The 18,571-nt window shown below is 43.7% G+C and overlaps 1 protein-coding gene across 1 annotated transcript in view; it reads right to left on the reverse strand.

Moving 5' to 3' along the window:
- Positions 1-3,574: 3,574 nt before the first annotated feature.
- Positions 3,575-18,571, reverse strand: part of LOC150039411 (glutamate receptor ionotropic, delta-1-like) — a 112,496-nt gene continuing 97,499 nt past the window's right edge. Inside the window, 2 exon segments of the mRNA XM_090327833.1 lie at positions 3,575-4,677; positions 17,026-17,266. Of these exon segments, the coding sequence (XP_090183959.1) occupies positions 4,249-4,677; positions 17,026-17,266 (670 nt within the window). The 3' untranslated portion in view covers positions 3,575-4,248.

Raw genomic sequence — 18,571 nt, forward strand, 5'->3', positions numbered from 1 at the left:
ATAAGCATATGATTAACTAACCCCTCAGCTCTGGAAGCCAAAGGTCAGACAAAAACCCCACACTATCCATTAGAAATTGTTTATCTTTATTATGAAATAAAATATATAAGTGTATCTGAAATATAACTATTACATTTAATAATATTTCTATTAGGCACTATTAAAGACTGTCAAATGGAAAAGCAGGGATCACAGGACACAAACACTCCATTCATCATCACGGCCTTTACACCTAGTGAGTCCTATAACCTAGTGAGGTTATTATTCTTCTCTTTGTGTCACTGCTCTCTTTCAGAGCTTGAAAGGACAAAAAAAATAATAATAACACAGAATGACTTTTTCCTTACTAGTATGATTTGTGGGACCAGCTGTTTTCCCTCTAGTTCCTGTAAGCAGAGAGATCTCATTATGTTGTCAACCCCCTTACATTAACCTGATTTAACATGCAGCCTTTACTAGGCTGGTTCTCTTCATGAATATCCAAAAGTCAGTGAGAACATTAGGGTCTAGAAAGCACAGCCACTTGGGAGTGGGAAAGGAGGATTCCAGGACCATGGAAAAGGCTAAATCCATAAGAGAAAGACTTACAAGGACCTTAGACAAAGCCAAATAATAAGTAGCCAAATTGGAAATCTTCCCTTAGGCTGTGAGACCTAACTGTTATAGACACAGGACTGATGTATTGTCAAAGTTCATAAAGGAATGAGAGAAACAAGCAAGTCAACAGGCATTAAATGTGTACTCACTGTTTATGGCCCACTTTCCCCTAAGTATCCAAGAACTCAGCTAACCTTTTGTGCCTGTACTGGGGCTTGAACTAAGGGCCTCGTGATCTTCCTTGGCTTTTTCCACTAAAGGATGGTACTCTACCACGTGAGCCACATCTCCACTTCTAGCATTGTGCTGGTAAATTGGAGATAAGAAGACTTTTCTCCTCTGACTTTAAACTGCAAATCTCAGGCTGAGCAGTACAGAGGCACAGGACACCAATGCCCAGCTAGGAACTCAATATTTGAAAGGAAACCAAAGCTTAGAGTTGGTACCAAACATGACCCTGGCTAATAACAAGAGATCCTGGGTAACTCTGAAAGAGAAGGTCATGCTACTTAGCCCACAGTTAGAACTGAGGCCCACCTGAGGAGAGAAACTTTCTTCAGGATCACACATGCCAACAGGACAGAATTCAGTTCATGGCCACAGCACATCCAGAAACAATCAGACCTCATTTCTTTATCGCAGAGAATAAGAGCATAGGGAACAGACAAGTTTTATTATTAAACAACTTTAATCCAAATGCTGATTATTATTTGTAGTGTCTGAAGGCACAAAATATACCTAAAATGTATGGAATAGTCTAAACAGAGTTATAAATTCAAAAAGCAAAGCATGAAAAAAAAGATACATTCTGAGCTGACATAGAAATCTGAGCTGGGAAGATTCTGATTTTTGTTGTTGTTTCCCCCTAGAGAATTTGTTTGAATCTCAATCATTTCCCCTCATGCCAAGAGTAAGAAATTCAAAAAAAAATAATATAAGAATGGTGAAGAATTAACACCAGGGTTTTTTAAGCAGAATGTTTTCCCTTAACCTCTCTCTCTCTCTCTCTCTCTCTCTCTCTCTCTCTCTCTCTCTCTCTCTCTCTCTCTCTCTCTCTCTCTCAATTTCTTTTTCTCTTTCCACTCCCCCATCCTACACATACATACACACATTCACACATGCACATACACACACACACACACACACACACACACACACACACACACACACATGTACCATCTCTTTCCCACACCACCCAAGAAAACATCCTCATTCATGCTAGAACAAATAAAACAGATCATCTCCAGGAAAGAAAATGAAATACAGATGGGTATAAGGCAGTGAGACCAAAGTTTGATTTTTCAAATAGAGAAATTATACATAGAGGGGAAATAAACTGACCACCCTGGAAAGGTGTCCCAAAATGCTGATGGAAAGAAGAGAAGCAGGCTCCTTTTTCAGGTTGATAGCAGCCTTACCTATGCTATGCCACATACACCCAGCTCGGAGAGCTATATACTCTGCAGAGATGTCAATGGATCACTCCAGTAGCACTAATACCAGGCAATTCTCAGCATCCAAAGATAAATAACATAATTATAAGCACTCTCTTCCCCAGGGTGCTTTTAACTGACTGTGTGGTACAGCAGTTCCTACAGCTCAATCACATCACTAGGGACTTTAGGAAAGCAATCAATCCTGGGCTGGTTATCAGCCTCATAAACACATCTGTCTCATGACTGCACAAAGGTATAGAAGAAGTAATCAGTAGGACTTGGTATTTCAAGACCACAGACACTGGTTGTTAATACCCTGTTTTCTGCATCCAGTAAGGGAGCCCTAGCAGGCACCAGAGGTGAGTTGTATCCTCATTCCTTGATCGATCAGAATCACCTTGATCTTCCAAGAGGAAGAATCAGAAGTGATGCAATCCAGATTCCTCTTTCTCCACTCCTTTTTTCCTCTGGCTCTGTAACTTCTGTTGCTCTAAAATGGGTAATGGAGGGAGTTTTTAAGGTTGGTCTACTCTTATGATATAGGGTTTCCAGCAAGTTCAACAGCTCCAGCATAGCCCTAGAGACTTTCAATTGCTCTTAGAGCACCTGCTCTGGAGTGGAGTCATTGCTTGAGGACTCCTCCTGGCCTAGAAAAGGAGGTAAAGCGTGCATAGAAGGCGACTGCTGGGATTTCACTCTCCTAGCTGCCTTCTAAACACCTAGAGGTAAAACTTAATTTGTGAGGCTGTGAACAATTCCTTTAAGAAGATAGGAATGAGTCCTCATATTACAAAGCTGGGCTTCATTCCCAAGGGTCAAATCTCTTCCTAACTTGGTCTCTTTTTTCTATCCCACTGCTTCACTGTCATCTAGAGCACCTTCTCCACCCCTTCCAACTGATACTTTTACCTAAAATCACAATGCTTCTCTCTACTGCTAGTATTTATGATCCCATTTACCTCTCTCTCCTGGGGCCATAAACTGGGGCTAATACTGAGACTTGAACTCATGGCCTCACTTCTCACTTGTCTTCTCCTCTCAGCCTGGTGTTTACCACTGGAGCCACACCTCCACTTAGAGCTTTTTTTTTTTTGCTGCTTAGCGGGAAATAAGAGTTAACATGGACTCTTGAATTTGGGAAGCTCTGAGCTTCATTCTATCCTCAGATCTCAGCCTCCTGAGTAGCTAGGATTATAGGCGGGAGCCACCAGGGCTCAGCTGAAGAGTTTTTCTCTACCTGGCTTCTCATTTCATCACTTCGTATGATTTGCATGACCAGCCTCAGGTCTGTCAGTCCTTCAGAGCTTTCCACCAGGCCAATCCCAACTCTGCAAACTCCCTGAGGTAGTACTGGGAATCACCTTACTTCCTCCATCATCTATCTAATGACCTGATTTTTCTGAGTAGGTAAAGAAAGTTGAAAGGAAAAAGACCAGCAGAATGATATTAGAAGATATTGGCATCAAAGCCTTCATAGATTGTCACTTCAGTGTGGGTATCTTCTCTGAGGTTTAGGGGTCAGATTCCTACTGCACACTGTGGGGTCACACAGTAGGGATACCACCTTGAGCCCTTGATATGGATAGACCAGGACTGTCTTGTTTCCAAGGTACTTTGCTCAGTGCCAGGCTACCAGGAAACAAGGCTAGCCCTATAACACGTGACCCGGTGCTACCAGGTTCCAGACTCGCTCTTCTTTGACTACAATGGACTGAAGAAGGAAATGAGAGATGAAAGGGTGAAGGTGGGAAGCCATGGGGGCCTGGCAGCCAGCAGCATTCAGGGTTGCTCCTCTTTCTTTTCCCCAGCAGAAAGGAGCTGCTTGTCCTGTCACCCTTCCTGCTCTCAGAAAGGCCCAGCAATGGGGGAAGTTCCTTTGGCACTTCAGAATGATCACAAGTAATTTGCCTTTTTATTCATATAGAACAAAATTTACAAAGTCATTCATACAGTTTTTGTATTTTGTTTTTTTTTACTGACTTTGAAAATTGGGAATATTCAAAATACACTTTTACCCCACTCCATTCTGTCATTATTTACAGATATGTACCAGAAAAATGAGTCTCTCTGTGTGTCTGTGTGTGTTAGGCGTGTGTCTATGTGTGTATGTTGAGTGTGTGTGTGTGTGTGTGGGTGTGTGTGGTCATTTTCTCGTATTAAAAAGCTCTGCTGGTTGGGTGGGTGGGCTGGGCAGGTGGGAGGGTAGGCGGCGTGGTCAGATGGAAGTGCCATGGGACATGTCCAGGGCCTCTGGAAGGACTCCTCCAGGCACGGGCTGAAAGGACATGGGGATGGGGGTCTTCACCGGACTCTGTCAAAACAGCCCCCCATTGGGTGATCTGTGTTTGCACTGAATGGAGGGCATAGTGGCCGAGCTGCTCAGGGGTAGTGGCAGATTGCTGCTGGGCCCTGATGACAGTGTCCGGCTGGTGCCATGGCTGCTTTGCTCAGGCAGAAAGGTGCTGACTGAGAGCTGCGTGTTCTGGTATTCCCTCGTAGGCTCCAGAGCTTGGCTGGGAGCCAGGCTTCCCATCTCCAGGGCTGAGAGCTCAATCGATGCAGGGGAAATCTGCTTGTGAGCAATGTCTTCATCCATGAGGCTGTTTATGCGCCTATGCACCTGCTCCAGGTTCACCTCTTTGTCCTGGGGAGAAAATGCAGGAAGATCAGGAGAAAGCCTTAGCAGTACACTAAGTCTGGCTTGTGGCAGCATCTGCATACCTGAAAGTACTGGCCTGTTTAGCTTGCTGGACAGAGTATTTTCCCTATTGCTCCCACCTCCCTCAAGTAGGTAGTCAACCCTCTGTTGTCTGGGGAATCCATAGGAAGGACACTTGCACTGTGTACCAACAATCCTTCCAGCATGCCTGCTGTACTCATCAGAACCATTGTCATGCCCAGAAGCATCCACCGGGACAAAGCCCTTTCAAGGCCTGGTGGAGACTAAAGCCCAATGGGAATAGAAGATTGGTCTTTCTTCCTCTGGTATGCTCTATGCCTTAACCATTTGAGTTCACAAAGGCTTGATACCATCACCTTGACCTTACGCAAAAGGAGGCTCAGTACAGAGAAGCTCAATGACTTCATCAGAGACCCGAGTCTCCAATCAAGGTATCTGGGAAATGTGGAGCAGGAGAGGGCTTCCTGCTCTCTCACTGAGCGATCTATACATTCAGGGATGCCACGAGTGGTACAAATCCCTATGTGAAAGGCTAACAAGGTTTCTAGGTATGGACCGGGGAAGTGAGGAAAGGCACTTCTCATGGGGTAAGTGACTCTCCTTGTGTCACAAAGGCTTTGAGACTGCCTGGAAAGATATTGTCTCTCTCCATGATGGTCTCACTGTGGTTGGTGGCACCACAGAAGATACTTTGGCTTGTTTATGTGCTCAAAAAAAGAAAAATCTAAAACAGGCCCAAATCACTCTTTTTTGCTTATATTTTTATTGTAATTAATAGAAGGGCAAATCACTCTTTTTAAAGGAGCTTATGCTTTGCCTTCCATGTCAGAAGGCATCAAGATCTAAGTGGTCATACAGCTTGTAAGTTTAAACTGCTTCTTCAGCTGTTTCCCTGTGAAGCCAGTAGAGTGTGGCCTGCTTCTTCTCCCAGGGAAAAGCTTCCCAGATGGGATTAGAAGTTGCAGTCCTATTTGTGGGCTGCATACCTTGCCAATAAAGGCAGATGGGGTGTAGCATATACTGCCATCCCTACCTGATGCCACACTCCAAGAGAAACACTGGATCCAAATCCTCTCCAAGGAAAATCTCGTGGGTGGTTCAATGCTGACATCATATGGGACAGAGAAACTCGGACCTTCCGCATTTGGGGAGGGATGATAGAAAGCTTGAGAAATTCAAAAGTCTTGATACACTTTCAGAAAGAAAAAGAAGGAACCCTGCAAAATAAATAATGACTGCTCCAGAGGTTTGTTTCTATGGGGCTGGGTACACAGGAATTTCCTCCAGGAGGCCACCAAGTACATCTGGCCTGTACTTAGATGCAGAGGCCTAACCCCAGGAAGACTCAATTGTTCATTTGCTAGCAGATAAGGTGAAATGCCCTGAATGCCACTTCCTTCCAAATGTTCCCTGCCATGGAAAAAGGTGCCCATCAGTTCTCTATGCCCCCATGAGTTTAGAGTTGACACACAGAGTGCTTGACTTTGGGTGGGGAACCTGTTGTCATTCTCACAAAGTCTCCCAGAGTGAGAAAACTGACAGTTTCCTACGACAACGGAGAAATGGCTTCAGACTAAGAGATATGATGGTCAGAGAGCACATTGGTTTGAAAGTGAACTCAGATCCATGTCAGATGGCAGTTGGACATAATTGACAAGCCCCTTAAGGAGAGCCAGAAGAAATACAGTTCAGCAAGTTGGGGCTAAGAGACCAGCTTTGAGTTGAGGCCATGTCTGAGAGGCAAAAGTCACAAGTGACACCAGGTTTCTACATGAGAGAAGAAAACACCATTCAGGAAAGTTTCATTGAATCTTTCAGAAGTTTATAAACTATAGATGTTCTTCAATTGTTGAGATTAATCCCGAGGATCTCAGCATACGTCAAAAATATCATTCAGTAAATTAAAATGCATTTAATACACCTCACCTACCAAACATCCTAGCTTAGCAAGGCAGGTAGAGCTTGCTTTCACTTGTGATTCAGTGGATGGTGTCCCTGTGCACTTTTGCTCAAGGTTAGCATTATAACACTTCCTCCAACTTTTGGGAGGTTAATTAGAGATAAGAGTCCCATGGGCGTTCCTGCCCAGGCTGGCTTTACCTGATCTCAGCCTCTTGAGTATCTAAGATTACAGACTTAAGCCACAGGTGCCCAGCTGGCACATTGCTTGTGTAGTAGCATAGTCAACATTAAAAAAGTTCATGGGTTGAACCATGAATCAGGGGCAACCCCTAAATCACAAAACAAATTCAAGTTCGTTGCTTACTATAGTCAGTGAGTTCAAATTCAAGTTCATTGCTTAAGTATAACACAATTGAGCCAGTTGTGGCAGCTTCCTGTCTTTCTATTTATTCATTTGAATTTTTGCATATAAAATTGTTGAAGTAGTCTTTTATGCCTGTTACTTGGAAACATTAGTGTGTGCAAATCACTCAGAGGCACTAATCTCTTCTTAAATATGCTCACAGTTTATTTGCTTTGAGGAAATAAATGATTGTCTACCCTGGACAGCAGCTTGTCAAGTGACCTGTTCACCTAGCCAAGAGATACAATCTGAACCTAAGCAAGAACAAGAGGAATGAGTCTGAAGTTTATTTGGAGAGACAAACCAAGAGAAAATGGTTGGTATTTGGTCAGGAGGGCAGAGGTACCTTATCCAGCTTTCTGCCCCTTGATTTTGGGGCCTCTGGACAAGCCTTGGCTCTGCCCACCACCAAGCCTATTCCCCCAGCTTCTCCTGGCTACCAGGATCCCCTGTGATGCTTCTGATAATGGATGCGATTCCATCACCTGCTGCATTAGCCAAAGTCACAAGCTACTTTCTAAATGTCCAAAGAAAAGAAGACTGGTAACAGAAGAATATCAGATACTTTGAAGCAAATATCAGATACTTTGAAGGTTTAAGAATTCAAGTTTCAGGGCCAGGAGTTTGGCGTAGTGGGAGAGTGCTTGCCTAGCATGCACGAAGACCCAGGTTCAATTCCTCGATACCATATACACAGAAAATCTGAAAGTAGTGCTGTGGCTCAAGTGGTAGAGTGCTAGCCTTGAGGAAAGCCAAAGGATAGTGCTTAGGCCCTGAATTCAAGCCCCAAAACTGGCAAAAAAATTCAATTTTCCCTCCTCTGCCTGCAACAAAACCCAGGGAAGAATGGCTGAGCATATCGCCCAGCTATAAAGGTTTACCCATCCATGGAAGAAAACTGATTACCAGGAGGTTTTGTGGATTAGTAGAAGAACTAGTTTGTTGTGCAACCCTGACTTTCTTCCTTTCTATGTTCTCTTCAGGACTGTAAGGTCCTCAGAGTTTCCCTTGTGCCATGGTTGTGACAAAGGTAAACTCTTATGCCTATGGTTGAGCTCCAAAGGTAGGTCTTCTGTGGGAATGGAAGGAAATGAAGTTGGAAGAGTGGAATTCTTTGCAGCAGGAAGCAAGTATGTGGCTTGTGTTCATGCTAGATTCTGGCAGGTGGCAGGGACAACCTAGTTCTTGTTCTGAGAGCCATTTTAATGTTAGGTGTCCAGAAGGTGATTCCTACTTTTTTCAAGGTTTTGAGAGAGAGAGAAAAAAAGATAACTTCTTGTCCAAGAAGATCACAAGGAGTTGGAAAATTGAGAGCAGAGGGCACAGAGAAAAAAACCTTCCCCTATCTTCTACCAGGCAAACAAACACTGTGAGCTTTGAGGAAAAGACAGACCAATCAAAATCCTCTGAAGAGAAAAACACAAGAAAGCTCTCTTTTTCTCCCTCCTTTCCCCCTCCCCTCTTGATATAGATGCTTTCACCACCGAGATACCAAGGAGAGAATGCAGAAGACCTGGTATGTTAAAAAAGTGAAAGGGCACAGAATCCAGCCTAACATGTTAAATACAGTGATGTATGGGGAGATGATCAGGTACCATTAAAGCATTTAGAAAACAGACCAATCCAGAAAGTTAATGTAAACCTGGCCATTTAACTTAAGACCATGTTTGTAAGTTGTGTGTTGTGGTTCCAACCTGCAATAATAGTTACTTGGGTTATAAAAATCAGGGAACAATTTGAGAGTTTAAGAGACTCCATCTTCACCATTGGCTGGTCATTATGGCCTATACCTATTGCTCCAGTTCCTTGGGAAGCACAATAGCTGGGCTCGTATTCGTCACCCCCAGATACAAGGGGAAGCATGAGGAGTGAATCGTAGACCAAGACACACAGAGAACACAGTGAGACTCTACCTCAACAATAACCCAATGGAAAAAAAGACACTGCTTAGCAAGCATGTGGTCCTAAATTCAATCCCCAAAACCATCAATTTAAAAACAGAAAGAAAAAGATAAGCATTTCTGAATAAAAAGTCTTGAATACTTTCTTTGTGTGTGTGTGTGTGTGTGTGTGTGTGTGTGTGTGTGTGTGTGTGTATCTATGTGTCTCTATGTCTGTGTGTATTTACCAATACTGGGGCTCAAATTCTTCAGACTGACCTCATATTCTTTCTTAGTTTATTTGCTCATGGTTGGCACTCTGTGATTTGAGCCATACCTCCACTTCTGAATAAATTCTTTCTTAAGCCCATTTATTCTCTTCTTGCTTCAATTTAAGGATGGATGAATCCATTCCCCGGCTGCGAGGACATGTCGTGTGGCTATTAATTAGCCTTTAACCTCTCTACACCAGGACACATGGAAAATGTCCACACCAATTGCAGAAATTTTCTAGAGAGAGTGTCCCATTTCAAATGGCTGTCAAACATCCAACTTCCTTGCGCCACTGGGACATTTTTCTATTCAAATTCCATTAATCCAGTAGAGCCAATGCTAAGACAACCCTTGGGAAAGGAGGGGACCATTAAGAGCCAGCGACCACTGGTTGTGTGACCAGATAAGACAAAGCATGGAGGATCTGGAGCATAGTCTAGCGATAGAGTGCTTGCTTAGCATGCACGAAGCCCTTGGTTCAATTCTTCAGTACCACATACTCAAAAAAAGCCAGAAGTGGTGCTGTGGCTCAAGTGACAGGGCATTAGCCTTGAGCAAAAAGTCCAAGGACAGTGCCCAGGCCCTGAATTCAAGCCCCAAGACTGGGAAAAAAAGAAAATGAGTAGAATAAGAAGAGAAAATTTCATGACTCCTCTGCAAAACAGAAATGCAACCTATCTGAGGGTCGGTCTCACAGTTTTTCTTGATCCTGCTTGCTCCAATTGTTCTGTATGCACCCAGAACTGAACAGCAAAGAACATATCTGATTTAAGGCTTGGCAATCTTGTCTTCTTAGATTACCGGGGGTCACAGTATTAACACATGCAAGGTCATGTTTCGTTGTACCTTCTTGTGTCTGGCCAACGGAAGAAGCAGCAGGAGTAATCAGCTTACTCAAGGAAAGAGGCAAGAATAATTTGAATAATTATTCATCTTTGAGACAAAATGGTGCATTCTATAATGTTATGCAAATTCCAATAATGGGTTTTTTAATGTGAACTACATCAGTTTACATCCTCATTATCCTAAGGTTTCTGCATTCAGCCAGGTAATGACAGTTGAGGAAAGAGACCTGGAAACTTTCTGTGGCCTTCATTAATCTAGCATAGGCAGCTGACCTAGTCAAACACCCCAGAAGAATATGACATAAAACCCCACTGGCTGCATTTACCCATGATTCAGCTGCATTCCAGCTCTGTATTTCTTACCCCAAATTAAACATGATGAACAGATGCACCAACAGAGGTTACCAGGGAATCTCTCTCAGGCATTGTCTTGCAGAGAGATAAAGTTCTGTAATTAAGCTGCTGTTCACCAATGTGGAAATAATACAGTATATTGAAAAACGGTAATTAACTAAACTATCATCTATGTAACAGTCTGTTACACGCGGGACTCGTTAGAACTGACTTTGTTTGGAATCCAACAGCTCCTACTTTAAGTCAGGCAAGACCAGAACTAGGAGTGAGGGACTTCTCGTCTGACTACAGCGATCGTTGCCAGCTCTCTCTCACTAACCACTGCAACGAGCCAGGTGGTAAATGAGACGTAATGACTGGGAGAAATGCCACCAAGATGATCCCCTTAAAGTGTGACACCGATGGCTTGGAAAAGGCTAGGGGAGTCAGAGTCATGTTGGATAAAATCAGCGGTTGACCCTCACCTCCAGGAAGTGATCTCAAGAGAGGTCTCACAGGCAGATTTTTCAAAGCACCATGGCAGAGTTTTGAGTAACTTAATCGACAGGGCCCCCACAAGCAATGGCAAACATGAGAATAAACTGAGGCTGGGAGTGAAGTGATTGGCACGAGATGACACAGTTCTATGGCGAGTGAAGCATCAGTATTAGCACTCTCATCCACCTGTCTCCAAAACCTGGAAGTTTTTCCCCCACCATACCAAAGTAGATATTAGATATTTACCAAATCTCACTATGAAGATTTATCCACAACTTAGCAGAAGGTTGATGGGAGATTTTAATCCCTAGCAGAATATCAGGAGTAGATGTAGTTTATCCATTACAGTTGTCCGTGGCTCCTTACAATGACCCTTTATGAAACGAGGTTCAAGCATCTATATTTCAAATGGCTCAAGAATTAATTATCTTGGATGCACAGCCATACCCGAATGCCATTGATCTCACTCACTGCAGTGATTATCTAACAATTTAACATGAATAAGATTTTCTTTATAGGAGTCCAGGTTAGTTCATTCGAATGAATGAATAAATACTTCTGAGCTCCTACCATCAGATGAACTCGTGTTCTACAGAAAGCATTCATCTTTGGTTCTTGGCACATGGAAGATGCTCAAAACTTCAGTTATATTCATCATGCCTTAGTAAGGCCTCGGTGTCTCAGAAAGAAGGCAAAAATGATGAGAATTCAGAGGTGACGAGTTGCTGGCAGAATTGCAGCAGAGACAAGTAGGTAAACAATCACTACAGGATGGAATTGTATCTAACACTGTCCACATTCAGGGGAAGCTTTGCCAGTAGGCTGGTTTGGAGATTTGCAGTGATATATAATAAAGTGCTCAGTGCTGCTGCTGGGTACACACCTGGGATATTAACTACTTAGGAGGCTGATGTCTGAGAATCACAGTTCGAAGCCAACTTAACCAGGAGATGTCTGTGAGACCCTTAGCTCCAGTGAACTTTGGAAAAACCTAGAAATGGAGCCCCCATGGCTCAAGTGATAGAGGGCTAGCCATGAGCAAGAATGCTCAAGGATAGCATCTAGGCCCCAAGTACAAGGTGTCAGATCAGCACACCCACCCAAAAAGTGTTCAATGCCCTCCGACTAAAAGGCCCTGGGCTAAGAACTAGAATGTGCCAAACTGTTCAACCTCAGTAAAGTAGCTATCAGGTTAGACTCAAGTTTCAGCTGACGAGTGAGAACTGGGGATTAAAAGAAGTAGCTGTCTCATGAGAGCCCTGATCCATGGAAGAACTGTGTTACATCCTTCATTTCCTGAATTCTCTGGGGGAAAAAATGCTAATATCTGGATTTTAAGTAGGAATTCCTAGTTAGGAACTCAGAATCCAGCACACACCAGCCAGAAAGCCAGTATATGGCTCTTTGACAAGCCTGCCTCTAGAGGGCAGCAGATGCATCTGGGCTCTTGCAGTTCCCTGTGGCCTTCCCAAGGGTAAGAATGCCTTTTTCAAATGTTAAGTAGATAAGCTGCAATTTGCCCAGCATAGGCCAGTTACCCTAAGGTGTAATGTGCCTCTTCCATACTCCACACCATCCATTCCTCCATCCGTAAGAGGCAACAGACCCTTGGTCCCCATGAATCAAGAATGTCTCTGGGATGAGAGTAGCCTGAAGACCCTTTGCACATCTTTCTTGATTGAAAGTGTTACAACAGATGAAAAGGGAATTTGTGCAGGAGAGAAAGTCTCCACACAGAATAAACAGTGATCAAAGGAAGAGAGGCTTTGTTAAAGAATAGTGTGGAGTTGGAGATCTGACCTCCCAAGAAGGGCCCAGACAGATGCTGGCCAGACAAAGAGGCCAGCCATCACTCAGTCTCCTGCCACTCAACTACCCTTGCCAGCCACCTCCTGCCTGCTACAGAAGCATGGGGCGAGGGAGGGTGGGCAAAGGCAGGAAGCAGCAAGGATTCTAAGCTTCCTACGGATGGATGATTCATTTCTCAATCCTCATGTCAGCTCCCATTTGTGCAGTTCTCATCTTTATTTCATGAATATTTTATTCTCAGAGCAATGACTCCACATACCCCATAAATCTAGCGGGTGGCTCTTTACTGCATCCTCTGAGCTTGATGCACTCACCTGCATTGGGTAACTACATGATTGTCTGATTCCCCAGGAAAAAAAATATATAAACTCAAATGCACATGAATATTAAGGGGTTGAACGAACATTACTACTCTTACCCAAATAGGTGTCTAAACTCTGAAGGCAATCTCAGAATAAGTCATTAAACACAGCTTGGGCTCCACCCAAAGACAGGTTCCTTGCTCTTAAGAAATATGGCTGGTGGCCCCAAATGAAATGCTTTAGGAGTAAGTAGACACTCTCACCTAATTTCAAATGTTGCTCCATAAAACACAAGCCACAGTAGATCTAAATTAAACACCATCATTATTTCTCCATGGTTTGAAAGATTCACTTCTTAAATACAGTCATGTTAGCCCTTTCCCTGGTTCCCATGCTCTGTTTAGATGAGGAATCTATACTCCTCAGCCAGACATAAAAGTCCTGAGGAACACATCCAGCCTTCCCTTACCAGCATCTTCCTCCTGCCCTCCTTCCCTGTTAACCATTCATTTGCCATTCACTATCCCATCTCATCTCCAGATGTAGGGTTTCTTCTCATTCTTATCACTCATGTCAGAACAACTCAAGCCCCAATAAATCTTGGTTACTCACCACTACCCACTATGGCCCCGTAAAGAGTTAGCTGGACTAGGGCCTTGGCTGGTACTTGCTGCTCGTTTCAGAAGAGCTGAGATCCATGGAAAGGAGATCTGCCTGGAAATATCTGTGTGGTACTTGCCAGTAAGGTGGTAAATTATCTGAAAAGAGGGGCTGTGCTCCCATCAGTGATCTTATTAAAGAAAGAAGGGAGAGAAATGGAAGAAACTTCATCTTCAATTGAAAAAAAAACCAATGGTTCACATCTGTAACTCCATCTACTAGGAGGTTAAGAGCTGAGGTTGGTGGTTCAAAGTGAGCCTGGGAAGTAAAGTCCATGAGACTCTTATCTCCAATTAACCATCAAAAAGCCAGAAGTGGAGCTGAGGCACAAGTGGTGGTAGAGTACTATCTTTGAGCAAGAAAGCTCAGGAATAGCACCTACGCTCTGAGTTCAAGTCCCAGGATGCACTCTATGCACTCTCTCTTTCTTTCTTTCTTTCTCTCTTCCTCCCCTTCCCCCCCTCCCTCTCTCTCTCTCTCTCTCTCTCTCTCTCTCTCTCTCTCTCTCTCTCTCTCTCTCTCTCTCTCTCTCTCTCTCTCCTCTCCCTCTCCCTCTCCCTCTCTCTCTCTGTAGTATATGTTTCCATACAACATCATAATGATGTCAGGATTAACTGCAGCTGCTCTGCTTCTCTGCATGCCTCTCCATGGACCCTCCTCTTCCTAGAAGCAGGTCGGCAGCCAGGGCAGGAGAGCTGCATTTTAGAAGTAAGATATGAACATTCATCTCCTCATAGCTGAGATGTTGGACTTAGACACCAGGAGATAAGCAAGAAGGGCACAGACAGCGTGCACTCTTCTTTTTGCCTCTACCTTCTCACATTCCTACCTATGTCTCTCCAGAAAATAAAATTCTGTGTTTCTCCCCTTCTCTCTCTCTTACACACACACACACACACACACACACACACACACACACACACACACACACACACACTCCTGTATACATACAAACTGATGATTAATTCTGGAGCTGTCATGACACTGGGGGTTATAAAGAGATAAAACTGAAAATAGTTGCAAAGGGACAAGACTAAAAATAGACAATGCCTTCCAGAGGCTCCTAGGAGATGTATTAAGAGTTTGAACTCGAGCTTATGTCTTGCACCCCACCTTGCCCACATCAGCCAGGCCAGCACTGCTCACCTCTGCTCCCTGATCCAAGGGGCATTTTCTTTCTCCTCTTTCTTTCTTTCTCCTCTCTTCCTTCCTTCCTTCCTTTCTTCCTTTTTTTGCCAGTCCTTGGTTTGAACATAGGGCCCGGGTGCTGTCTCTGACCTTCTTTTGCTCAAGGCTAACACACTACTACTTGGGCCACAAGGCCACTTCCATATACATGCAATCTCCAGGTCTTTCTTGCCCCAGCTGGTTCTGAACCACAATCCTCACATCTCAGCCTCCTGAGTAGCTAGGCTTACAAATGTGAACCACTAGCACCCAGCCCAGGTGGCATTAGCAGAGGTGGTGGACAGTATAAACAGTCCAAGAGGGGTTTTATATGAGTCAGCCAGTGTCTCTTTCATCCACTCTGTCTTCCCTGTTCCTGCTCCGGGTATCTCTGGGGATAACCCTCTCTGGCTGCCTGTGCTGTACACATGGGCCATGATTGTGGCAGTGGTGAGAGGGCCATGACCAGGATGTGGAGGGGTCAGACATGATGCCCCAGCTGCAGAGTTAAGTGAGGTTCTTCATGAAACCACTTAAAAGGATAATTCCCAGTCCTTCCCAGTGGCTTCATTTACAAGTTTCCAGTTGTAGCTCCATTCTGGTGGCTCATGCATGTATTCATTCTGGCTACTCAGAAGGCTAAAATTTGAGGATTGAGGTTCAAAGCCAGTCTGGATAGAAAGTTCATGAGATTCTTATCTCCAATTAATCACCATTCCATGAATTCCCTGCAAAGGTAATCCTTCCTGCCTTCCTGGGGTCTGGGAGTGACAGGGGAGCTATGGAGGTGGCATTGGAACCATTCCTTGTATTTTTTGACATGGCAATATATACGGAAGGAAAGGAAGATGCCCCTGGAATATTTCAGAGCTCTCTCAGCAGTGCCCTCCTTCCAAGGAAAGGAAAATCAGATGACACTGCTCACTGGGATGAATTGTTAAGAAAGATGGAAGCAAGCAGACCCCATAGTCCTCAGCTAGAAATTCCTTACAGACTGGTGAATGACATCACAGCCAGCCAACCACTGCAGACCACAGAGACGATGACTAAGGTTCTTACTGTCCAGAGGCACAGATTCCCAGCCCCACATTAGACTGAGAAGATTCCAGGCCGCTCACACTGCTCCTGCCTAGTTTTTATTTCTGCCCCTGCCCCTGCCCCAGTTGAGTTTGACTCTTTCCTCTAAAAATCATTTTTGTGAACTTGTGTCACTAGAGTCACTGGAGAATACAAACAACAAAAATGAACAAATCTTAACAAGTCAGTTGCCTCTCAGTTCCCTTGTTTGGGATTTCCATCCTCACCCCAACAGAATCTGTAAGCAGGGCTGTGATTCCAGCTGTCTGTCGCTGAGGGGTACATGCTGAGATGTGAGAGCCAATGAATGCAGTGACTGGGCTTGTGCTAAGAACATTGTCATCAAATGGCACACCCTGCTGCCGTCGTTTAGAACTGTCTCCTAGGGGCCCTTGTGATGACTTCATTTCAAACAATTCCCAAGATGAGCTTAAAGAACCTCCCCCCCCAGGAGAAGTATCAAAGCACAGATTTAACTGTGATTAGCATCCATTGGGACAGAGCTACAATAATACCCTGAAAGTGGGGTGTCTCAAGCAGGATGTAAACCCTACAAGAAGGAAGGAGAGAGGGAGGAGGGGTAACAGGAGAGATGGGGACACCCTCTGTGGCTGGGTAAGCAAAGAGAACCAGAAAGGAATATGGGGTCCTCTCTTACCCTACAGGTGATCTCTCCAGGTCAGGGTGGAGGCACATGGGCAGGGCAGGGTGGGGAAAGGCTCTCTGGCGCTGCCCATGCTGTACTTGTTCTATAGATAAATACAGGACTTTAGTGGCCGTGGCTGGCACGTGGTGCTTTCTTCAAACTATGAAACTGTCCCCTGCATTTTTCCCTCTCTTGTTTTAAGAACAAAACAAACCAAAACCAGGCAAAGGAAAGAGGGGCACTGTCCACAAAGAAATGTATTCTTTACCTGACTTATGATACTACAAACCCTCTGTTCATTCATCCCCTTTATAATAACAATCAAAATAGATGAAAATTTATTTTAAAATATATAATAAAACCAGAATCCCTCCCGATATACATTGCTGATATCTCTCAATAAGAGGCCTCATGTAAACACTAACTGGAAGAAAACAATTGCCCGATGGGATCCCTCCCTCCCTCCCGCCCTCCCTCCTTGGTTGTGGCAGACAGAGGTAGGACCCCAGGTACAGACCTCTTTGGGGGTCTCCTGGTGGCACCGGTTACTGTTCCACCATAACTCCAAGGCAGCCACCAGGCAGGCAAGGAGAAGACCAATTGCCAAGATGCAGAAGACACCAGCAAAGTTGTGCAGCTTCAGGGATTTGCCATCAGCCTGGGCACTGGCGTGGCTGGTGAGGTCACAGCGACCTGTGTGCGGCCACCACTTCTGCTTGAGTACATCTAGGTCACCTGTGTCCTGAAGCTCCAGGATCCTGCAAGACAAAACTCAGGTGAGTCATAGTCACAGATCTCGTCCGCTCAGTCCTGGTCTCTGCCACCATGATGGTTCTATTATGTGTAGTCTTGGAGGCAACTCTTTGCCTCAAATTCCACTACAACCCATACAAGCAGACACAGTGATTTCCCCAAAACATTAATCAGGTTTTATCTCTTTTCTCCTCAGCAGCCAATCTCCTTTCCTCTGTGGTCCATGGACCAAATCCAGTAACAAAACAGGAGAATGAATAAGGAATCAATAGGTAAATATGGAAACAAATCAAGTAAACACACACACAGTGGGCTTAAGACATTCATGGTTACAAAAATTATTCGAATGCACCATCTATCTGGCAAATATCATGTAACCTTTCTATTAATTACAATAAAAATATATGAAAAAAAATTATTTGAAGGGTTGGTTGGGATGGGATGGGTAGGTAAGAATGTTGAAAGGAATGATAGTGATCAAATTGCATAGTACTCATAAACTGCCTTGCTGAACACCAACTCGTTGGTACAGCTTCTTAACCATAATAAAAATACCTTAGAAATTTCTTATTTCCACAGGTTGAGCATATCTATCCAAAAAACAAAAATCTGAAATTCAAAATGCTCCCCAACCTGAAAAATTCTGAGGAATAACATGGTATTCCGATTAGAAAATTCTACATATATCTTCTGATGACTTGATGGAGAGAATTTCATATGCAAAATTATTTAAAATAGTATATACAATTTCACCTAGGTGTAATCCCTAAGAAAACTCATTATGCATATATACATATATACATATATGTATAATGAGGTACATAATGGTATATATATAATTATATATAATGAGATATATATGTAATGATATAAATATATATAATGAGATATATGATGCATCATATAATGAAATAGTGATGTGTAATTATATATTATATAATGATATATATTTATTTAATGCATTATACATATGCATTTAAGAAATAAAGAAACCTTTAAAACATTTCTTATCCAGAGCATTTTTTTAATTTTTATTTTTCTTTGGCCAGTCCTGGGCTTTTGCTCAGGGCCTGAGCACTGTCCTTGGACTTTCTCAAGGCTAGAGCTCTACCACTTGAGCCTCAGCACCACTTTCAGCTTTTTTTCTATGTATGTGGTACCGAGGAATCAGACCCGGGTCTTCATACATGCTAGGCAAGCACTCTACCACTAGACCAAACTCCTGGCCTCTCCAGAGCATTTTTGACAAGGAATACTTCACATGTCTACCCAAGTCTCTCCCTCTAGGACCCACATGATTCTTCATTTAT

This window comes from Megascapheus bottae, unplaced genomic scaffold, assembly GCF_031878675.1.
Source record: "Megascapheus bottae isolate mThoBot1 unplaced genomic scaffold, mThoBot2.hap1 HAP1_SCAFFOLD_40, whole genome shotgun sequence".
NCBI lineage: Eukaryota > Metazoa > Chordata > Mammalia > Rodentia > Geomyidae > Megascapheus > Megascapheus bottae.